This window comes from Hirundo rustica, chromosome 2, assembly GCF_015227805.2.
Source record: "Hirundo rustica isolate bHirRus1 chromosome 2, bHirRus1.pri.v3, whole genome shotgun sequence".
NCBI classification, from domain to species: domain Eukaryota; kingdom Metazoa; phylum Chordata; class Aves; order Passeriformes; family Hirundinidae; genus Hirundo; species Hirundo rustica.
In genome coordinates, this window is record NC_053451.1 from 34,595,813 (window position 1) to 34,620,781 (window position 24,969).

At 38.7% G+C, this 24,969-nt stretch overlaps 1 protein-coding gene across 25 annotated transcripts in view; it reads left to right on the forward strand.

Moving 5' to 3' along the window:
• Positions 1–24,969, forward strand: part of DLG2 (discs large MAGUK scaffold protein 2) — a 984,477-nt gene that overhangs the window by 543,166 nt on the left and 416,342 nt on the right. Inside the window, exons 1-2 of one of the 25 annotated variants that reach the window (XM_040055825.1) lie at positions 4,806–4,850; positions 4,934–4,988. The exons of 23 other annotated variants lie outside the window; for them this stretch is intronic. In XM_040055825.1, coding sequence (XP_039911759.1) covers positions 4,965–4,988 — 24 coding nt within the window. In that variant the 5' untranslated portion in view covers positions 4,806–4,850; positions 4,934–4,964. Of the gene's footprint in view, positions 1–4,805; positions 4,851–4,933; positions 4,989–16,546; positions 16,865–24,969 lie in introns of those variants that run through there. One more of the 25 variants, XM_040055819.1, reaches the window with a different exon arrangement.

The window sequence follows — 24,969 nt, forward strand, 5'->3', positions numbered from 1 at the left end:
TTTTCCATTTTCTGTGTCTGCCCCAAACTAGGCTGATCTGACCATTTTTTATCTGTAATAATTTAGTCATTTATGGACTGAAATTTCTGTATTCCTGACATTCCAGCACTTCTAGAAGAGCCAGATTATTTTCTTTAATGGTGGTGCTTTTGAAAATGCAAACAAATTTGGTTGAGTTACAATCCAGAATTCACAAAGGCTGTCCATATACAGAGATAATAATTAAGTCTTCAAAGAGCTATTTTTTCTTGCACATGCTGAATGTTCTTACTGCTCCCACTGTGAACCAAAGTGCATGGGTATTATTTTCCCAGGGATTAAGCATGATTAGCTTCAAGATGAAGTTAGCCTTTTGCCATAACAAGTCACTCCATCCTTGGATATGTATGTTTATTGGAACTGAAAGCACAGAGTCTTCCTCTTCTATGCCCCAGTATAATAAGCCTGACTGAGAGACTGTATGAAATTGGGAACAGCTCTGTGTTAACACAGCCAACATTTTGAGTCAGAGTAGCTTTGAAACTGGGCATTAGTGGTTATATGAATCCATCTGTCTTGATGGGTTGTGTGAAAGACAGGATAAGGAAAGTGCAGCTGGAGGGGAGAGAGGAAAGGAAACATTATGACTCAGATAACAAACTCTTGGGCAAATTGGAGCACAGGGACATAAGAGACCAACGAACAAATAAACAAACCAACCCAAACTGAAAACCTAAACTCACTTTCACACTAATTTTGGACGTGTGATTTATTCATGCCTCATAATTCAGGATTTGCTCAGCCTTGTAAAGCAGGTGAAGTGTATGAGAAAATTCATGCTGACATCAGATGCATTTTTTGTTGTTTTTTTGATCTTGTTGCAAATTAGACCCAAAGCTTTCAAGTTTAATAGTGAGAAAACTAGGCATATGCAATGACCACAGGTGATAATGTTATTTTAAATGACTTCCCTAGTGAAACATAGAAACACTTTGCCAGAAGAGCTGGTCAAAGCCAGCAGTCACAGGAATAAGTAAGTTATTTCATCCATAAGGTCTTGCTTGTCTGTACACACTGTTGTGCTGCAAATGAGACAGGAGTGTTGAAATCATTTTCATCCAGATAACCCCAATATAATTACAAAGGAGAATAGAAAAAAAAAAAAAAATTCTTGCTGTTCCTAAGATATCACAAATTATATCTTTCCTTCAGACCAAGGAATACGCTTTGCCTAGTTAAACAGTAGGTACATATGACATTCCATATGGGAAAGTGACTTTAATGATCATTCTGGAAAGCTTAATCAGATGACAAATATAACATCTGTTTACATATCTCCATTAGAGATAACTAACATTCTTTTCAAAGTCACCCTCAGGGTCTGGAGAGATAATCGTGGTTCGTTACTGGAGAAATTAGGGATTATTCTTTTTTTAGTTAACATCAATAACTACAGATTTGCAAAAAGTCTAGTAAAATATGGAAATTACCACAATCAGGATGATTTAGAATCTGATGGGATCTGCTTCTAGAAGCAGAAATGTGACTGTAATAAAGATGGGAATAGTAAGAACCAGATTCTGAACTGCTTTTGACTGTTTATTTGCATATGGGCAGGGAGACAGAGCTTTAATTCTCTGTATCTTCGGATCAGGTGTACCCAGTCCAGTGCGTACATGCTAAGGTATAGATCAGTGCATTGTTCGGTGTCCAACCCAGTTTTGTTATGCTCATTGTGTCACTCAGCCATTTGTGAGACAGGGTTAAAGTCAGAGCAAATAGGGACCTTTCCTTAGTGAATAAATTTTGCTTATTATAAATTGATTCAGTGGGTGTAATGTATCACCAACTTTCTAGATTCAAAATATGAGAGGGAGTTAGTTACTTTTCAGGATTGAAGCTTAATTAGGTCTGAATTGTTGCTTTTTGAATGCTATGATATATTTACATTTTACAGACGGATTGACAGATTTTGTGAGGAAAAAAAATATAATTGAAAATAATCACCTCATTGGCAGTGTTGGCTAGCTGGTGAGCATGGTGAGCATTTCTCTTACAGGTTAGTTTGATTAAAATACCACAGTGCCAGAAAATACCCATGTGCTATTTATTCATCTTTTTGCTGTGTTTGAGCCCATTTGTTTATGCTGAGCCCTCTAGGTCACTGAGAAGCAAGGTTCTCTCTCTAACCCTTTTGTGATGACTGGAACAGGCTGTTAATGTCCTACTATCAAAATTCTTTCATGTATCACCTGATATCACCAATCCTAAAGTGCTCCAGACTTGTAGGTTTATTTTTTTACAGTTTTTCAGATGTTTGACAGGTCAAAACAAAGAGATATGAACATTGCAAATGAGATTTATAAAATAATATTTGTTTTAAGCTACACTGGCACTCAGTTCCTTCCCTCAACAGAAGAATACCCTAATCAGTCAGCCAAATCCTATCCACCCATTGCTCATTTCCATGCTGGACCCACGCTGAGAGCAGAGCTCTGCCATGAAGTTTTTCAAGGGGTTGCATGGGGATGAATGCCATTCATGTGTTGGCTGCAGTGATGGAACAGGTGGTCCTGGTGAGCACCAAGTTGACCATGAACCTGCCCTTGCAGCAAAAGAGGCCAAGAGTCCCCTAGGCTGCTCTGAGCTGAGCCAGCAGGTTGAGGGAGATGATACTTCCCCTCTGGTTAGCACTGGTTCCTTTCCACCCCAACTATTCCATGATTCTGCGAACGGGGCCTACATGAAACCATGCGCACTGTCCTTGGGTTGCTGGCAGGAGTAAACAGAAAAGCATGGCAGCTCAACTGGAGCCATTTTGTTCAATTGGTAACTAGGGAGGCTACCAGAAAATGTATTTTTGACTGCCTTGAATGACTTGTTAATGTCCGTGGATTTTGCTGAATGGTTTTTAATCTAGAAGAGGTTCTGGAGGTGATTTATTAAGTTCATCTCATAGGGAGAGGTTTAAAAAAAGGACAGTAACACATCCCATATGTAGATTACCCATCCATGTAGACACACGGAAAACAAAGATGCGTGCCTGACCATTTCTCCTTATACAGTGGGGAGGAGTCAGGTTGGACACTTCCGTTTGGAGGTGAAGTTCAAAGTCAATGTCATGGAATTTATTGATGTTACATGTTTTACCTAAAGAAATATACTAGATCCCAGATGTTGTGTGATGGCATTTAAAAAGAAAAGTCTATGATGATGGCTCAACATAATGATTAGTTTTATTTTGTTAACATGGGTGGGGTTTGGGGTTTTTGGGGGGGGGGATGTTTGGTTTTTTGTTTGTTTGTTTTTGTTTGTTATCCTGTAAAAACCAGAATGTATCTCGCAGTATTTATTTGTCTGTGTTTTGATGCTCAGAAAAGGGAAGAACATGAAACAATTTGCAGTCTATCTTTTAGCAAAGTGATTAGGGTAGGACTCAGATTCTGGAAGGTGTGTGTTTGCGAATGGGGGAATCAATGTCAAGTGTTTTCAGCCTTAGTTTAGGAGTGAGAAAGATCATCAAGTCGTTTGTTTGTTTGTTTGTTTTTAGCAATAATATTTATAGTATGAGAGCTCTGGTATTCATCTGCTCTCTTCCATGACACATTTAAGTTAGAGTCACAGGCAATTCCATTCATAATGAATTGTTATCAGCCAAAATGAATCTAGATCAGGTTCAGGGAATAAGTATCTGATTGCTAGGCTATTGCTATCATTACTGACCAAGCTAAAATCAGCCGTGATGAGCTTAGGCAAGACATCTTGCACTCACTGCCAGGCTTTTCTCTACTAAGGGTAACTTTTTTTTTTTGGCTGTGCTGTATCCATTTCTCTTTGAAGACAGGCATCCCAGCACAGGGGGCCTCAGCACAGGGGGCCTCAGCACTGTTGGCCAGGATTGTCTGGTTTTGATGGTCAGCATGGTCAGGATACTGGACTAAGATACACTGAAGAGTGGAAAGGCTTGTTTTTAGGTCAAGATCTGTTGGTCTTGCGAATCTGTTGAGTCACATCCAGAGTAAGCTCAGGACTGTCTGTTAGACTCCATGGACACCTTACCTTGCGTGTCTCAATATATGGAAAATATGTATCTGCTGTGGAAAATAAAATTCTACTTCCAGTAGTTTTGTAAACATTTTTTTTTTTTTTGCTTTCCGTTTTTGAACAGGTAAATCAAATACAATCTGAGTGACGGCGTATATTTTGTGTTAGCTGAAGCAGAAGACAGCCTATTTCAATAAGGACAAAATATTAACTTGTAATATGGTTTTAGTATGAATCTCTTTTAATTGGGCATGTAGATTACTTTTGGATGGTAAATGCACACACATATATATATATATTTGCAAAACACTGCTGATAGATCTTTACAAAAGATTCTGTCCAAAGAAAAGTGAATCTCAAATGTCTTAGAAGAGAAAAATAATGAAGATAACTGAAGGTCATAGAAGACATTCAATAGAGAAGTTATTTGCATGGCTTTATGTAGATAATTGGTTTTTGAATTTTGCTGCCAAAATTCCAGCTGTAATGTAAATGATTTTATGCATGTAAAAGTTCTTTGAATTATTTTGTGGGGAGATAAAAATCTCTGAATATTTTCTAAATCTACCCAGGTTACTTTAAACTTGGAACAAAAAGTTTGTAACTTGCAAGTACACATGTGTCCTCAAGTATCACAGAAAACATAGGAGCAGCGTTGAGGAACACATTCAGATGGAGCTGCAGGTTGAGCTCTGAGGGCAGGGGCTTGAGCCAAGAGGCCGTGAACAGCTGAGCCTTCACACTACAAAGGGCACCTGTGGCCCATCCCAGTGACTGCACACAGCAGGAGCCAATGACTCCAGATTTCCCACCATTCAGACCACGAGGTGGTAAAAGCTCAGGGGTTACCGTGTTTGGGGTCCTTCCTCAAAGCTCCTAGCTCAGGCTGTTATTATGTTGTTTATTACAGCAAGATTAAATCATTTTAAAGATCTGGATACATGAGACGCTGCTATGGGGAACTGGTAAGAAAATCTGGTGTGGCTGTCTGGGTGTAGGAGTGTGTTGCTGCGACGGTTTCAGCTCACGTGGAGCAAGTGTGACTGTCTGAATCGCTCTTGTATGGTCAGACGGGGCAGTTTCTTTAACAGCAGATCCTCCAGAAACTGTGTTTGTGCTCTTGATTCCCTGATGCCTTAAATTTGTGAGCCATGACTGGGCAGAGCATAGCTGCAGTGGAGATGATATGCTGCAGGGCAGTCCTGGAGATGAGACTGGTGGCCCCAAACTGCGCTGAAATGGGGTCTGGAGGTGAGGGCAGCACATGGAGAGGTGGACAGGGACAGTCAGCCTCACAGTACCCTCAGGGCCCTGACTCTCCTGCTGGTTTTAAATTGTTGGTTATAGGTGCACTGACCCACAAAGGACTCTGCAAACAATAAAGGATTTAGAAAACTTGCAATTAAACCCTCAACTCTGTCAAACAAATACTTTGCCTACAAACTTCAAACACCTAATCCCATGATAATCTACTAGCAGCTGCCAAAAGTTGTTGACAACAAATGTATTATTTCATTTCTGAAAGAGAATGGATCATTAGTTTTTTATACAATTTATTGGTTTCTTTTGCCATGTTGGATGTCCTAGGATAATGAGGATATTTTGGATTTTTTTTTTTTTTTTTTTTTAATAATTTCTTCAGTTTTCTCACATTCTGCTTTTTGGCAGATACATAGTGTGAATTTTCCATACTGAAATAGTCAGTCTTCACCTGCCAAGATCTGCAGTTAGTATTATTTTCAAAACAGTTGGGAAGAAACAGTCAGGTAAGCAAGACAGAGCTGACTCTAGTTAGTTTTGGAAATATGACACAATTTTCCCTTCTACCAAACAATTAGCTTCATTTACATTGAGGTAATTTTCTCATGTGATTTATGTTTGATGGGTGTTTCAAGCAGACACACCAAAAAGACTGACTGACCAGTCAAACATCAAAAGATGTGCTAGGAGACATTTGTTGAGCAAAGGAAGCATTTACAGCACTTCTGTAAGCATTTGTGGTTTTAATAAGCTGGGAAACTTGATCCGGATCACATTTGTGGTATATTTTTTTTTCTCTAACATCTGATCACATTTTCATTTCTGCAGCTTGTGTTAAATGGCCCTTGCCTTTTGCTCTGAAGTTTGGCTTCTCTGTAACCATGCATTTAATAAGATGGTCAGCTGGATTTAGCATTTTTTCTGGCTCAAATGACATTGCATGCTCCAGTCCATTGTCCCTCTTCACTTGACTCCAGTTTGTTCATCTCTCTTTTTCTGCCCAAAAGAAAATTAGTACTTCAGAGGTATTTTCATAATTCTCAGTGAAGAGTCACTTTTCTTGACTATACTCCCACTAAAGCAGTTTATGCATTATGGTTTACCTTAAGTTTATATGGTTTATAAAGTTTGTATGGTTTACCTTAATTGCTGTAAGGACACACTGCTGCTTCCTGTTCAACTCGTCCATCAGGCCCTCAGCATCTTCTCTGCAAGCCTGCTTCCAGCCAGTTCTGTTGCATGGGAGTATTCCTCCCAATGTGCCAGACTTCACATTTCCTTCCTTGAACTTCATGAAGATTCTTCACATGTAATTCTACAACTTGTCAAGATTCCTATGAATGACAGAGATGCTGATCAGTAGATCAAAGCTCCCTCCAGGCTGTGAACTGTGAACTTTTTGTTTTGATTTGTTCTGTAACCATCCCACAGACTGAAATTAGGAAACCCACCTTTTGGTTCCCCAGATCCTCCTCTTACCCATCTTGAAGATGGATACAGTATTTGTATTTTTCAGTTATCAAGGCTCCTCCTGACACCACACTCTTTCAACAAGAGTAGTCTCACTACAATGTTGGCAGTGTCATAAGCACTTTTGGATGCCTTCCATCCAGTTCCATGAACTTTTGTGCATCCAATTTACCTAAGTGGTCTGTGGCTTCATACTCTTGTGTTGTGGGTAGCACTTCCAGCCCTGGACTCTACTGGTCTTCGTAGGGTCTAGGGAAACTGGAGAGCAGACCTTGCCTATAAACACTGAGAAAGCAAAGTCACTTCACAACAAAGGCGTTCCATGTCTTTGTCACTATATCCCCACATTTCTCTTTGTCTTCTTTGTGTTGCTGGTGTACCTATGGAAATCTTTTTTGTTACCCTTCATGTTCAGCTCCAGTTTTGATTTCAGTAGCACTCCAGTAGCTCTCTTTCTAGAGAATAGCTTTTACTGTAAGTAATAGTCTATGCTCAGTTTCACTGCTCTGAAATACTTTCTGAGAAGCACTAAGTAATAGTTCCTTATTTCTTCCTAATGATAAATTTTCACTGAACTCTCCCTCTAAAACTTTCTGTATTGCCTTCACAAGTCTCTATATTCATTAGCAGAAAGTGATCTGGAGCACAGTTGTTGATAAATGCTTTTTTTTTTTTCCCTGTTGTAATTTTTTGCAATCATTATATCTATTTAAGAACATATTTAGAAACAGTTATTTTGGCATAAAAGCAATTTACTAATCAGTCATTAGTCGTAAGGGAACAAAATTATGTCTGATTGAAATGGAAGATGAACATGTCATTATGAACTAGTTAAAAATATACTTTCATATTCAAGTGAAGTTTTATTTTTAATAGACTTAGGCACTGTGTTTGGTGGTACTGAGACAAAAGTTCAGGGAAAGTGCTGTCTGGTCTTCCAGAGGTATCTTCCAATGGCAGTGTTTATTTCTCCTGATACCATCTAGTCCATGTTAATTTATATTTTTTCATCTCCTGAGCTATATTCATATATATGTTAAAGAAGAATTGTAGCCATAACTTCCAACAAGGCTGCCAATTTAAGTTTTGTTTTAGCTACAGTGACCAAGGTCCATGAATTAACAATTCATTTCAGAGGAACATTTCTTCTTTACTATAGTAATTGCTTACAATATTTTTTCCATTTCTTTCTTTGAGACAACTAACATTGTTCTGTTTATGGAATTCAAGTAACACCTACATATATATGATTTATGTACATAAAATGAAATCCTTTGTATAAATGAAGATATTTGTGCGTCATATTCTTAAGAAACAGTACAGAGAAGAAAAGCCATGGAGAATTGCTGTAATATACTTGGGAATGATGTCATCTAATGCTAGTGAAATCAAACTAGACACAAAGTTTAACACATATCAAAAGGGGGTAAAAAATTCTGTAGCATAGTATGGTATCAACACCATATTCTTTACTGAATGATGAAGAGATTGAGTTTTAAGGTGTACCACATGATGCTTAAAAAACCCAAACTGCACAAAGGTTCTCTTAAATTAATCCTGACATGCTCCAGGGCATTGATGAAATTGATATAGTTTGCCAAGAATAGCCTTGCAAAGAGCCCCCAAGTGTGTGGACTATTTTTATAAACTTGTATTACTAATATTCCAAGGATTATTACTTTTGTTTGGTTGGTTTTGTCATGGTGTTCTGGTCTCTAATCTGTCACTGACAGCTTGCTATCACACAAACCTGCAAAGGTCTAATCCTCTTTAGACTGCATAAAGTTGAAAGAAAAAAATTGAATGCTTATGGGATGGAGCCAGCCTTTGAGAGGCTAGTTAACAGCCTGAATAAACAGACTAACAAACCCTAGGAACCTTTCATTGTAAATTGATGAATACTAAGAGGGATAAAAAATGCTCTGAAGTAAAATTAGAGAATAAAAATAAATGCATGAAAACAAGGAGATGGAAGTTGAAAATAACTCAGGCCAATGTTTCTCAGAGCAAGAGCTATTTGACCAAAGAGCAGCTTTGTTTAACTAAAGGTTGGAATTTGTTTTAATAAATGATGCAAAGAGAAAGAGGCCGTGTAATACCTATTGTCAGTACACGACTACTCAACTGTTCTTTGATTTGCCATTATATCTCCTTTAGGAATGCAGGCTGTGGTTCTATGGAATCAACCTTGTCTTCTACCCTTGTATCCTTATATCCTATAACCTTGTCTCTAAGCTGAAGAGATGTGGGTTTGACAGATGAACCACTTGCTGAATGAGGAGTTGATTGGCAGGTCACGCTTAGAGTTCGGGCCAATGATGCAATGTCTAAGTGGAGAGCAATAACAAGTGATGTCTTCAGGGATCAGTCTTTAGCACTGTCCTTGTTGGTGACGTGGCCAGAGGATTCAAATGCACCCTCAGAAAGTCTGCTGATAACTCCAAACTGTGTGGTGTGGTAGCCATGCTGGCAGAAATGGTTGCCAGAGGGACCTTGACAGGATTGAGAGGTGGGTCTGTAAATTCCTGAAGTTCCATAAGACCAAGTTAAAGGTCCTGCACATGGGTTGTGACAATCCCAAGTATCAATACAGACTGGGAAGAGAGCTGGGACTGAGAGCTGTCCTGAGGAAAAATATTTGGGGGTAATGGTGGATGCAAAGCTTGGCAATGTGGACTCAAAGCCCGGTAAGCCAACCATATCCTGGGCTGTGTCCACAGCAGTGTGGGCTGTGGAGGGGATTGTCTCTTCCCTTCACTCTGCTCTAGTTATATCCCATCTGGAGCGGGGTACCCAAGACATGAGAGATTGGACGTGTTGGAACAAGAGCAGAGGACAGCTGCTAAGTTAGTCAGGGTGGCATACCTCTGCCATGAATGCAGGCTGTCAGAGTTAGTGCTGTTCATGCTGGAAAAGAGAAAGCTTCAGGGAGACCTTATAGTAGCTTTCCAAGGGCTAAAGGGGTGCAAGAAGGATGGATGGGGACTTTCCACATGGTATGTAGTGACAGAGCAAGGGGAAATGGCCTTAAGATGAAGGAGGGCAGATTAAGATTAGATACAGATAAGAAATTCTTTACTGTGAGGAACTGGGGCAAGTTGCCTGCAGAGCTTGTGGTTGCTGTGTGGTGGGAGTGTTAAAAGCCAGGATGGATGGGGCTTTGAGCAAAGTCTAGTGGAAGGTGTCTCTGCCTATGGCAGAGGAGTTAAACCTAGATGATTTTTAAGATCCCTTTCAATTCTAATAATTCAATAATTCTATGATTCTATAGGTTGTGAAAGCTTCAATTTCAGGTTGCTCCTTTGTTCTGGCCTTATTTCTTCCAATCATGTTTGCCATCTGAAATTAGAAGAGCAAAGCATCTGAGACTTCAGGAGAAAGAGGTCAGATTTGTTTGAATTACCTAAATGTAATTTGCCACTTGACAATAAATAATAACTTTTTCCTTCAGAAGCTTATGTGCTTTCTTTTTGGTCCTGTTATGTAGAACAGATTATTTTATTGCCTCATACAGCAAGTGGTTCCAGGAGAATTCACATGTTTTGTATCTAAGGGTTTCTTTCCTGGATTTCTGATGTTTAAAAAAATCAAAACATCCTCACAATTAGGTCTTCTCTTCCTAAAACTAAGTGGCTATGAATAGCAGGCTGGATTTACATCAATTTATATGGAGAAACTACTTTTTATCTTAGCCATTATCTTGCTCTCCTTTATTTATGCAGCGATAGCCTGAGAATTGTGGCTGGTTTGATCTGCTGTACATCACAGACTCTAGAATTCTACCTTGTCCAGCCTGCATTAAGCTCAAAAACTTCTTCAAAGCAAAGAGCAATGGGTCCAGCCGTTGAGGTCACTTGGTGTAGATAATGTAATGTTATTATTGAGCCTCCAAATAATGCTAACAGCTTGGTTCTACTCTTCCAAGTAATGAAGACCGTTTCGAGCAACTGTGTATATGGGTAAAACCATTTTCATTATAGAGCCATCAGGGATTCATCTTCCTTCTAAATCATCCTTTCTTGTTTGGGGGACTGTCCCTGTCATTTAAATACACAGCGCGTTGTATGTAATTCCTTTACAAAAATGTGCTAGCATATTTCTGTTTGGGAAATACTTTCAGATAATGTTTTCAACTGAAATTAAATCTCAAGGGTGGCCATGAACTGTAGAGAAACAAGACTGATTTTTGGTATTCTTTTAATATTGCATCAGTTATGTTCCATCAAATGGTTTTGCTTTTGTTCTGAAGTTCATGTTAGTCTGCTAAGTCTTTGCTTTCTAAAGGCAGAAGAGAGAGAGCTTAGTAACTTGAATTCTTGGTAGTGTATGCTCTAAACCTTGTGGGGTTTTTTTTTGGCTGTTGCCTTCCATTCATCTGCAGTGGAAGCTTACAACTGGCCCATAACAAGACAGTGACAGAACTGTGTCAAAGTCTTCAAAGATATATTACGAACGTAACACAAATAGCTTCATCGGGAAGAAACAATTTCTCATTGTCTGCTCATAAATTTAATTTCTTTCAAAATAAATCTAACAGAAAGTAATCAGTTAAAAAGAGGATATTGTCATAGATCCTACACCTAAAAAAGATTGTCTGAGCCAGCTAATTGGCATTTGTATTTTCTACATGGATAGCCAGCCTTGGAATAAAACTTCTAGCTTGGTTATATTGTTCTTTGCCTTTATACAATTCCCACTGTGTATGTATCTGTGTGCAATATAATTGTAATAAGGCTCCTGATTAGCTCATTCCATGGATATATGCTGAGTATCTATGGTATACTTTTCTGCTTATGTTGCTACCTGAATGGAGACCCGGTATAGTTGAATTTCTTTCTTTAGATCAAAACCCACCTGTTGTAAAAATGTGCATCCCCAGCTCCCTTGCCATTGTGGCAATATGAGGAGGAGAAAAGTTTAGGCTCTGTGTAATCCCTGCTCAGCGATAATGAAAGAGTCAACCCTAAATTATCAACCCCGTATTCAGCACTAAATCCAAAACACAGCCCCATACCAGACACTGTGAAGAAAATGACCTCTACTCCAGCAGAAACTAGCACAACACCTCTACCTGCAAATAGCAGGTCCAGTAAGGGAAGATCCTGCATTGGCATGGAAATGCTCTTGTATTCACTCCACTGAATTTTTATGACTCTTGGATGTGAAATTGGTAAACCTGCTGCTCTGTTCTCCCCCAGCTTTGACATGATTGACTATGACTTAATATTCCCAGCTGAGGGTTGTTTTCTTCTCTTGATATGGTTCCCTTCCAAACACTTGTCATTTTTCTTTTTCATTGGATCTTGATTTCTAAATGATTGTCCTTATGTTAACCCTCGGACATGCAGCTAACACTGAAAATGGATATGTTTGTGTTTGTAGCTCCTTAAGCTCTTTTAGCCTCTGATAAAAATGAAAGGACCATGCCCTTGATCATGCAGACAGCTACGCTGTGTAGGCAGCTGTGTCTCAGTTCTGTGCAAATATTTTTCTGCAAAACCTCTAAGATTGGGACCCATCCTGTTGTGTAAAGGATACAGGGATCATACTTTTTTTTTTTTCCCAAGTAAGCAAAATATTACTCTTGAAAATAATTGATAGATTTTCAGTGAAGTTTCCTTAAGAATGAATTTTTAAAATAGATGTCTTTTATTATATTTTTCTTCTGCTGCTGTTTTATTTTTGCTGTTGTACTACTGCATGCTTCTTGTGTTGCATACCAAGAAGAGAGGAGTAGATAGACCTGAAATAGAAGCTGAGTTATTTTATTTCAGCTGTGTCTTTCCCCACCTCTTACTTTCTGGTTTCATTAAATGAATTGTTGTTGTTTGTTTGTTTTTCATTTTGCATATGAATAGTTATGGAAATCAAATTATTTGTCCAAGATTTCCTGGGTACACTATGGTAGCAGTAACTTATGCTGGACCAGTTGGCTCCTGGCCCAATCTTGGACTAATCACAATCATTCCTTCTAGGCCATGTTACCGCTGAGAATATTATTTCTATACAAGATTACAATTCAGTAACCAATAAACCAAACAAAATTCTTGTAAGGAAATTGCTTTTGACTTTTTTCAATAGTTTTGCTATTCTGTTGTTCATATTATTTTTCCTTCAAGAAAGGTATTTATAGGAGTTTAGGATCTCTAATAGGTTGGTCCAGCCCACATTTATTACTCTTCTTTTATTCTGTATTTCTTTTATGGTTACATAATATGGCATTCTTGGTTGGAGGGAAAAATCTGTTACTACATCTAAATCATCCTTGCCCATGAATCTAGCTTCCCTTTCAGAACTCTATTAATATTTTTTGTTTCCCATATGCACTTTTTCTTTCCCATATGCACATTTTTGCCTCAAGCAAATTATTCTCAGCATTTATTTTTGGTGTATGTCCAACATTGCTGTAATCCAGTTACAGTTATTTGTGCTGGTACAATATCAGCTAAATCTATTTGCTCCATTTTGTCATGCCTACTTAATATTTTTAAAAGAAAATTAGGGAGATTTTTTTCCACAACAGTATTGGGTCAAGCACAGTTCACATCATGTATTGTACAATATTCAGTTTTGCTTTGTGCACCAGTTACTATCAAATTAGGATGACAGTTGGGCATGTGGATTTGAGCCATGTGTTAATCCGAGTTCATCCAGAGGTGCGTGCCATCCTCTCTAGTACAAAGGTTCAATTACAGCAGATGAAATTGCATTATCTTTTGAATTCATCTTACCATGTTGTCTGGCAATTAGTTGCATATATGCATCCCATATTCAAGTGTTTTTGTCTCACATAGGCAGTGACAACCTTTAAAAAAAAACTATCGATAGTAAAATAATTTATTTGTAGGATTTATTTTCTTTACAAATTTTTAGATTATTAAATACCCTGGACCTACCCAACACTTCTAGGCTATGTTCAGTGGTGTCAAATTCTTTAGAAACACTCCCCCTTTTTCTATATTCTGATAGGAGGCTATTTCAAATATACTGTTTAACATGAATGTTACAGTCAAAAAGATGTCATTATAGTCCTGCATTGTTCTGGTTGGGATACACTAAGGTTGCTAAAAGGTCATCTACTGCTTTAAAATAGGGGGCTAGGGGGTTTGTGATACACATTTTAGTGCTCTGGCACAGCTGACTTAACCCAAAATTCTGTGTCTAGGTGGTCTACAGAATATGTCTGGTCATGGGATGTGTAGATTCTTTACACTCCCCAGTCTTATTGTTGCCATTGCTTGCTCTGATTTTTGCATATATTGAATATTATATTGAGTAGCTTTTTAGAATTTGTTTGGGTGTTTTGGTTACTTCTGCAACTATCCAGATTTCTCCAAATAGCTTTGAAAGATTTAGTAAAGATTTTTTTTTTTTTTTTTTTTTTTTTTAAATTATACTCTGACTGGCATTTGCGAAAGCCGGAATAGCATTGGGATAGTCAGGGGTGACCTAGGTAGCTTGCTATGTGACCAAAAGACTGATGGTTTTAAGGACACTGCTAATATAGGTCTACAATGATGGAAAGAAAAACTGGATTTGACTTCATTAGTGTTTTGTTTTCTATATATTTATGGTATATAAGTAAGTATATTATATATATTATTTATAGCTTCACATAATGTCTCTCTCTATATATTTCTTTAATCGAGGTAATCCTGCTGGAAGCGATGCAGTAATGACTTGAATTACCTTCTGGTAGACAAGTTTTTAGGTGCCCAAGGTTGAATTTCCCTTGAGCACTAGAGGAAAGCAGCTTTCTGGACAGCTCACATGCCTTCACTTCTTATGCTTGAGTAAAACTGCATAAGATGGATTCAGGCTTATGCAACTTTACATTTACTTTATATGTAGCAATGATTTCCTTGTAGTCTCCCTTAGCTCAGGTTTTTAAGTGGTGGCTTCCACATCTATGCTTGCAATTCAGAAGTGCATTAATATTTGTTTTTCAAACATGAAGTGACCTTAATTCTCTGCTGAGCTCTGTGAGTTCTTGCAGTTGGGTTTTTGTTATGCGAGACTTTATGGTGTACTGTTTTGGCTGTTCGGTGAAGTTCTGAATAAACCTTGCATTACCACATCAGTTTAGCACAACTGGGATGAGCACCTTGAATGGAAATACAGCTAAAACTGATGTGAGTTTCACACACAGCAATTTGAACTACAGTATTGTCAAAATATTTTCTCCACTTTAGAGCATTGACTTTTTTTTTTTAAAATCAAGAATTACTGCCAGGGTTTATTGTTATGCATTTTAGCAATGTCTAAATTTTGAATGTTAGGTTTGCTATGTAGGAGGAATTAAATAACTGAATCAAGTTTATTTGCATCAACGCATTTGTGAAAACTCATTTATCTCACTTGAAAGCATATTTGCGGATAGTCATAGTTGCCTTTGTCTTTGAAGTCTTTAAAAGTAGATTTGTTTTAGACTTTGTAATAGTAAAACTATATATATTACTAATTATTTTTAATTTCTGTCTGTACTTAAATCCTAGTTGAACACCAACAGACCCAAAAGTATTGTTACGCATTCCTGTATTTGTTTTTAGAAATCAGTTTATCTCCTATGGTTAAATATACCTGAAATATTCTTACGTTAAAAGAAAATCTAAGAAATGTATACACATACAAGTCCACAATCCAACTGAGTGTCTTACAGGCCTGAGTACTTAGGTACCTGAGACTGGGGAACACCCCTAAAAATCCCAAGGTGCTTGGAACAATCAGACCAGATTTATTCACTTTACACTTCTGTCACTTCAATAAGAACAACTAAAAGAAAATACTTGCAAAGAAAGCATTCAGGATAATTTAAGAAAAAGAGGATTGTATTAGGAAGAAAAACCCAAGAGGGGATTTACAGAAAATTCTGTACAGAAGGTTATTGACAAAGCACCAAGTAATTTTTAAGGGGTGAAAAACAGAAGAGAAAGTGATGCATCAATCAGAATCTTGAGGTCTTTACAAACAAAAAAATATATTCACATTGCATATATAAGATGCTGGAGAGTTGTTAATTTGTGGCATAGGTCTCTTTAGCTTTATTTTAAAATTCAGCCTCTTGCTCTCTCCGCTGTGTTTGAGCACACTAGCCTGTGCACATTAGCACATACCGACGTTCATGCTGTGGTTTAGCATTTAGGGCAGATAACATTCTTCCCGGACTTGTCATTTGCATCTTCTGATGCAATTCTGTTGACAAGGTCTTTTCAGGCATGCAGGGAAAAAACACTCCCGCGTCTGTTTGGATCATTGGTAAAGGAGCATCTTTTTCAATACTTTTGTCTAGATGCTGTTTCCACAAGAAAGCACTTTGCCCGTAAAGCTTGTAGATATAAATGTGCTTCAGCAGGGTGCCTGGGACTGGTACCAGGGTCAGCTAGAAAATGACTAAATCTTCCTGAAAATTGCAAGGGTGGTTTTTCTTGGTTGTTGGTTTGGTGGTGGGGTTTTTTTTGTGTGGGTTTTTTTTTTTTTTTTTTCCTCCCCTTCCCGTGGTTTGTCATCCAGCAAGGGATGCAGGCGTGCGTCCTAGCCACGCGGAGCATTGATTGCTTCTGCCTGCAGCCGGGATGCTGTCAAGTGGCTGCGCGAGTGGAGTCCAGCGTTGACACGGCGCTGCTGGGCAGCGGCCCCCGCCGGCCCCGGCCCCCGCCATGCCCCGCCGCTAGCCAGCGCTGCCCCGCCGCTAGCCAGCGCTGCCCCCGGCCCGGCCCGGCCCCGCCGCCGCGCCTCGCCCCCGCCGCCGGCAGCGCGTCCATGCCCAGCGGGCAGGGCGAGCCCCGGGCGCGCCATGCACGGACACCTCCCCAGGCAGCACAGCTGCGGCAGGGGCGCCGAGGGCTCGGACGGCGGCAGGAACGTGCCCCCCGTCGCCAGGGATGCTCACTGCCCCTGCCGCTGGCACCGGCATCCGCCGGGCCTCCAGTACGGCGCCCAGGCGCTGCCCTCCCGGGGACCCGCGGGTGCCGGCCACGGCAGGGGCATGTTGGTCCCTTCGTGGGACGCGGTGCGGAAGAGCCCCCCCAAATCCCCGGCCAAGCCCCAGGGCGGCCCGGGGCAGTGGTGGTCAGAGTGCGGCTGTGCCCACGGCTGGGCCCCCCCGGCGCAGGTGAGCTGATTCTTCTCTGTCCGAGCGACTTAGAGGATGCTCCAGGGAGAGAAAGTGAGGTTCGGTGCTGGTGTCGACCAGTTTTTGCGACGTGTCTCGATATGTGTTTAGTGGTTTATTCTGGAAATTTTATATGCGAGGACACGCTGTCGGGTGGTTGTATCTGTGTTTGAATATTACTTCTCTATTGCCTATGAAAATTGTGGGCTGTTCTTGGAAAGGCTTTCTTGTTAGAATGTTATGGCTTGTGCTTCCAGGTTCTGCAGACTTTGTATTCCATTGTGATGTGTATAACTGATGCGTGTATCTCCCATGTGTAATGGATTTTTTGAGCTTCTGTAAACAGTTTGTTTTCAAATATCTCATGAAATTAAAATAATATTTTAAGAGCCAGCATGGGGGGAGGGGGTGTTAGATTTACTGAGAAGAGCAAGTATGACCTCTTTCTTCTCTTTGGAACTCAAATGTAGTTAAAATCTTTAATAAATATGAAACAGCTCTTTAGCTTTCACAAGTCTATAGATTTTTATTTAAATGCAGGGCATTGTGTTTTCAAATACCAACCAAGTAGGGTCTGTGATGTGTACAATTACCTGTAAGCAGCTAGACTGAAACCCACCACTGTGAAATAGAAATCTCGGTGACACTCATAGGATGGTTAATACTAAAAAGCATTAAAACTGCCTCCACTGATTTGGTTTCTATGTCTCACTTAGAAAACTTTCAGCTTATTTAAAAAAGCTTTCTATCACGGCAACATGAAATGCTTTTTTCAACATTTCACAGTAAAAAAGACAGAATGTATTGCTGAAATAAGTTTTTCAAATATATCTTTACTTACTGATATAGTGTACTCTAGTGTTTAACTAGTCTCAGCCACACTGAACATGTGCACCCTCTCTAGAGATTACATCGATTCTTTCATGGAAATGGTTTTTAATATATTTTCACTGTACAGAAAAGCAATAAGGCAAAAGATAGATAGTGTAGCTGTATTTTATCTTGTCTTATGGTCTGAAAAAGTGATGCTCTGCTGACTGAAAGTGATAGCTTTATATAAAAGCTTTTTTTTTCTCTCAAATCTAGTATGAAGTGGGAAAAGGAAGCTTTCTGTCATATTTTTGAGTGACCAAAATGTTGCACATGACAATATTTTATATATTTTCTTTCCTGTACAAGGCATATACAGCTATTTATGTTGGAATAAAGCCAATGCTAAAATAATATATAAGGCATCAAAAAGGATTTTTTTTTTTTTTTTTCAAATTTGAATTATAAAAAGCTCTAAATATTTTCTTAGGCTCTTTTTGAGCTGGAAAAATCTTGAAGGAAACAATACCTTCAGTGAAAGAGCTTCTTGGTTCAAAGGTACAGAATTTATAAAGAGAAAATGTGGGAGCATTATTTAAAAAAAACAAAAACAAAAAGGCCCTTCTAAGACTACTTCAATGTCTGTGTTATAGATGTATTGTAAAGTTATTTCAGTAGGTTTAGTACCTTCATGATCACATCCTCATGTGTTCAGATAATGTGGAATTATTCAGGTTTATGTACTTCTTATATTTAATACAGAACTTGGCTCTGGAAACTTTATTGTATGTTCTGAATGCCATCTACCTTATTCTGTAAAGTAATGTGCTTTTCTTGGGTTCTGTCTGTAATTAATTTATCACTGTGTCTGGGGGTGGACTGATGTATTTGGGCAAATACTTGGCGGTTTCAGTGTCACAGAGTTGAGAGACAGTTTTTTTCAAACAATAATCTCCTTTTCTCCATGCCAAGTAAGCATTCTCTAAGGAAGGTGGGCAGGAAGGGAGGAGTGTGAGTACCGCTTGTTTGTGTGCTGTGTACATATATTGTTGTAGGTATGCACACCTAGAAAATCATCAATGATACTCCATTTAAACAATATGAGAAAACCATAAAATATTGTAGGGCTGCCCTTACTACTCCTCTCTAGTTTAGGGATACAAGTTGAAGTCAGTGATGTTTTTTGAGGGCTATGTTGACAGGGAAGTTTTTATTTCTTGCTAAAATAGAGAGATGTAGTGGAACAGTTATATATGCTGGCCTAAGAAAGGGGGAAAAAAGGAGAATTTATTTTAAATGTCCATCTAATGTGTAAATGTGAGAATAAATAAAACATTGGTAGCTTCCCAGGTGGAGTGTTTCATTACATAAAGTTCTGAGCAGATTTTTCTTCTGCTTGACTTCTTTTGGGAAAGACTACTTTCTTCAGACATAGGAAACACTTTGTGAAAATGCTTTTTGATTAGTATTATAGTACCAAACTAGATGCACAGGTCCTTCATTCCTAGAGTGTGTACTTGACAGCTGTTATTAATAGGCACTTTGGCATCCTGATCCTGACAAAGATGTTGATTTTATTGAGAAGTACATGGCTCCATTTTCTTTTCCAGTTTCTTCTTCTTTGGTATGCCAGAGCAAAGAGTGGCATTCTGGTATTACTGATACTTCAGCTGTCTTAGAAATTCTGCTTTGCCAGCTTGCATGTTTGTGCTTGCTTCTAAAGTCATCTTGAGTTGTAGGTACAAAAGTGCTCTCTGTATATCCAAATATAAATCAAGTTGGAATATTAAAAAAAAAAAATCAAACCAACAAAACCCCCCAAATTTTGAGTGTGAGTTGAAATCATGTTTAGATGGAAATTTGTTTCCAAGTTTCCAAGACCTAATTTGAATTTTAACTTCCATTTCTTTTTGACAAACTCATTTCCGGTTTTGTTTCTTTACTTAGGAGAAAAAGGGGTGGGGGGAGAAGGAAAGTAAGCAGAAAAGTAATATAATAGGCAAGTTTTAAATGTCTCTGTTGCTTGGAAATATTGTTTATATCTGTGCAGTGCACCGGGTATCTCTATCAGCATTAGTATCATGGAATTATGTAATTTGTGTGATTCACTCACTGATTTGATACTTTGGGTCACAGTTACTCTGAGAGATTGAGCAAAATTTGAATGTGAAAGAGGGCTTTGCAGAGGCAAGGAGGTGACGTGGTGTTTTCCATGGGTTATTCTAACATGGGATTTGGTTTACAACATTGGGTGGACTTTCCCTCTTGATTGCTGGCACATGCAATATAGCAATTAATTAGATTAGAAATGTATGTTTAGCTGAAGGTGTGCAATGAACACATTCTTTGTGCAGAAGGGACAGAGAGGATAGGAGTCTGTATTGCCCTGATTGTAGATTGAAGAGGAAACTGCAGAGTTTGTGTTGCTGTTCTTGTTTTAGGAAGTCCAAAGTATAAATTTTACTTTGTGTTCTCTGTATGAGAGAGATCCTCTGAACACCTTCCCAATACGAGTTTTCGGATTCCATGAGCTCAAGATTATCCTTTTGAGGAGGAAGGAAGGTGTAGAAGTAGATTCCCATCTCTTCGGCTGTTTCCCAGTTCAGAAGACAATGTTACTGTCCACTGAAATTTAGCTAACTATTTGCTGTAAAATTTTCGGCCTTTCTATTTTGAAATGTTCTCAAAGAAAATCATCTCATAGCAGATAGTATCCCCAGCGTGTCCTCTGCAAAAATGCATACATGTGCTTTGTTTTGAAAAATTCCATAAAAGTGAAAATGTTTACCTATATTTGAGTAGTTTATGGTCAATATCAGCTTTAACCCTTTTGGTTGGTTGTTTTGTTTGTTTGTTTTTTACAATCAATATCAGAAAAGGTTTTTTGTAGTCAGTTTCTTTCAGAAGAAACTGTTTCTTCTTTTAGAAGAAATAGCTTCACTGTTGTTCTTTGTTACCTGGTAGAGGCTTGTGAGCTAAACCCTAGGCTATATAGATGTGGCATGACTTTAAAAAGGCAGTGAGCACCCAGATTCTGATGTATCCACAAGAGTGGTTTTTTGTTTTGAAGGCCTTTGGGGCTAGTGCTGAAATACTGCACTTGAGAGCTCTTTGCATGGTGGCATGAAGTGCGAACTTGCTTCAAGGCATTCTGCCTTAGTACTGATGGAGAAGGTCTGCTCCAAGAGATACTTGCTCTTCCAGCAGTGTAAAGAAATGATTTATCATGGGTTGTGTTTTTGAAAGCTTAGATCACTCCTTTCAGTTCACAGATTCCCACATGCAACTGGCCATTCTTCTGGCAAGTCCCTCCTGGCTATGAGGTTACGTCAGGCTATTCCAGTTAGCTAAGGGAGAGCTGTTTGCTCTAATCTAGTGTGTTCAAGTGCCAGTAAATAAGAGTTAAACAGCAAATAAAAAGCAATAAACAGAAAAAAATTAAACATTTTTTTTCTTTTTAATCTTTAAGGTTGATGAGAGCTAGATGGTATAAGTTGAGATGAAGTTTTGATAGGAGTAGCTGGGCAATTTTTCACGCAGAAAAAAGCTCATATTCCATTCTCAGTGTGGTATGCTCTTTATCAGTGGATTTAGATGACAGCTCTTAATTCAGCATCTTGCCTTGGATTGATCCTCGTGCTGCATTCATTGAAAATGAAGTGATGTAATTGAAACATTGTCAGCAATCTGTGCAGCTGCTATGTAAGAGATGTAGAAATGCAGAAATACAAAAGCTGTTATCATACTCTTTTGAAGATGAGTGATATTGTTCTAACAATTCCTGTATCCAGTCTCTCTCACTGACAGAGGGCTTTGAGAAGTCTGCACCATTTGAGGTGGCATTCAGATCTGATTCTCTCCCAGGACAGCTGCTTTACAAAACTTTGATTTTTGCATTCATATTTAACCTATTTCTTCTACCAAAACCATCGTTACTACTGAATTCATAGCAGTTATGTTTGGTGTAAAAAGGAGATTAAAGCATAGCCTGTTGAGACCAGCAATTTCCTTAGCGATGTAGGGAAGACTCCTGGCCAGAAGTAACATGAAATGAGACCTAAGAGCCTTCCCAAGGAATTGGTAGAGTCACCATCCCTGGAGGTATTTAAAAAACTCATAGATATGTTGCATAGGAACACAGTCTAGTGGTGCGCTTGGCAGTACGAGGTTAATGGTTAGATTCAGTGATCTTAGAGGTCTGTTCCAACCCTTGGTGATTTTGTGATTCTGTAATTGTTTGGAAATGTGTTTCCTGAGCTTAATGGTTGTTCATGTGATTCCAATATGAATGGTATGCAATGAAAAGGCCAGAAACCCCAGAAACTACATATGGTGAGGCCACAGTAGGACTTTCCCTTTAAACGTAAAAGTTCATTTTTTGGTGGTTTTATTTTGGGATTTTGGGGGTGATTTTTTTGGGCTGTATTTTTGGAGGTTTTGGTTGGTTTTTTTAAGGAAAGGAAAAAGAAAACCACCAGTGTTAGTAATGAGGCTTTGTGGTCTTCAGGTTCAGGAACTTGGTGGTGTGTCAGTCATTCCAGGTTTTCCACCATCTCATAGGAGGTAATTCAGCAATCCCTGCCTTGATTGATAATGTAATATTGCTTTGCAAAGGCCACTGGTAGTAAAAGAAAAGTGGATATTCTTTCATTTGCTATATAATGTTCTGTCTCCTTCTATTAATGTATCACATCTTTACCAGCGTTATTATTTTGATAATACATAAATTTTAAGTGTTGGCAAAGAAATTTAAGAAATACACATGGTTACACAGATCATCATAGTATTTGTGTGCAACATGTTCCATATATTTTCCTTCAAATATGGAAGTGGATAAACTGTGTACTATACTTTCCAGTGATAGTAATGATTTATGGTTTGATTACACATTATTTGACTCCTGCTGATTGTTCAGTCATAAATATCTTAATGCCTAATTTTGCATTTGTTGCACCATGTTTAGAATTGCATTTATTTAAAGCTATGTTTCAAGTTCTCCCCTTGATGCCTCAAAAAGCTGAGATCATTTTCTCCCCTTGACATGTAATTTGGCTACTGGGATTTTCAGAGGGGGATGAAAAGGGACATAGAAAGGGAATTGTAGGGTTTGGACAGGGATTGTTTGTAGCATTGGTAATTAGCCAAAACTGCACAAGTGTTCTGATAGTTCTGCTATTCATAATTTTGTCTAATACTTGCCATGTTTATTCATCCATGCATAAACTGTTCATCATTTTTGAGAACAGAGGGGCATTTCTCTAGGGCCAAACTGGTAGAACCCAAAGGGATTCAAAACCTTTTATTTTTTCTGTACTTTCTCTATATTCTGCCTTGCAATCAGTTTCTAGAACTATCCAGGCATTTTTGCTTAAGTAGATCCTTGCTACCACAGGGACTTAGAACACAGGAAGGTCTTTAATTTTTCCGATAGTACTCTGATGGCACAGGCCACATAACAGGATTTTAGTCCTCCTGTCTCTGAGACTGTTCCGTGAGGTTATGTGTTGCTGGAACTCTTTGGTGGCATGTAAACAGGATTGGTAAACTGGATGCTCTCTAGACTAAAAGGGGGAAAAAAACAACCCCAAACCAAAATAGTTGTGTCAAGGTTTGCATAAATTAATTAGGAATAAGGCTTGATAACCCTAGTTGGGCTTTGTATCTAATTCCACTGCATTTAAATCGGGCATTCAAAGATGCAAACCCTTTACAGCAACTCAGCAAGGTACCTTTGGTATAATCCAAACAAAAAGAAGTGAAGGGTGTTGCATGACAACTTATAGCTGGACACTGGGTAATGGCTCAGATTGAGATTGAATTGGTCTCAGCTATTTTGGTGTGACTTGAAGACACAACCTGAAAGTTTATCTCCCTTTTGGAAATGTCTCTCTCTGCTATTCTGGAGTACGAAAATAACAGACTTCTCCACCAAACAACACCCCAAAGAAAACCCCCCAAAAACTAAAGGGAGTTTCTGGTTATAGTAGTGATAAGATTTACAGAGTTTGCCAGTTTAGCTCTCTCTTTCCCCATGTCTGCATGTGACTTTTGGATGACGGATAATAAAAATAAAGCCAAAAAAAAGTCAAGAAAGGAATATGGACTCAATTACTTTGCTTTTAAGAACCATGTTTGCTTTGAAATAAGCCTTAGATTACTATAATAGAGTTTATAAATTAAAAAGCATACGCTCATTTATCTTTTTGTGTAAGTATTTTTTATAAATTACTACAGCTAAGCAGAAGAATTGTCTTAATAGTCATCTAATTTCAAAATCTCTGATCATTTTGGGAGTTAGAAATTCAGGGATCAGAAGGGAATCCTTTATGTATTGAAAACAGAGGTCCTGTAATATCTATCCCAAATATCAGGAAAACAAACAAAATAATCCTTTTTGTAAATTCCAATTCTGGTATAAGCTTTCTTTTAAGTCACAGGAGCCAGCTATGAATGCAGTACAAAATCCAATTTAGCAAAATAACAGCTGGCTTTGGTTTGGATATATTGTAATCTTTATACAGAGTTTTGCCTTTCCGATTAGTGTATTTGTACAAGGGGAAGCAGGTTACTTCAGCAGCTGAAATTGTTCATATAATTGGTCAAACAGAACATCAGACAAATGATTTTCATTATGCATTTCAAATGAGAGCAGAATGGCGTAGTGTCCCAGGATTCCTGTAGCTGCCCTGCCGGAGCAGCTATGCTGCACCCAGGTATGAAATCAGTTAAACTGAGGCTTTTGACACTCCTTGTTCTCTTTTCAGACTTCCTGTTTACATTTGCTTTTATTCTAAATCCCAATACACTCTTGCTCCTTACTGAGCTGTTATTTCTTGCATCCATGATCACGGGAATAGGAAGTACTGTTTATCCATGTGCTGGTTTGTCCAAGTTTTATGTTGTGACCATCAGTCACCTGAGAACTGATCCCATTCATGGGAAATGTAAGGTCTAAATTCTGTTTTTACTTTTCTTCATTCTACAGAGCCTACTTGGGGGGGAAGGAAAAAAAAAGGTGCTTGAGAGACCTATTTCATGGCTCAGTTGATGTCCAGTAGCACAGCTTCTAGAGCACAGAGCTGAGAGCAGAAGCAAGTGGCAAGGGTCATGTCCCAGCACAGCTGCCACTTCCAAAGGTAGTCACGCTAGTATGCAATCTGGTGTGTGCAGTTTGGTTTTGACAGCACAGCAGTGCTCAGGGACCTCCCCGTGCTAAGCACAGAAACTTGTATCAAGCTCATTTCTGCCTCTAATAATTCAGAAATAATAATGTTTTGCTTAAGAAATGGAGAGTT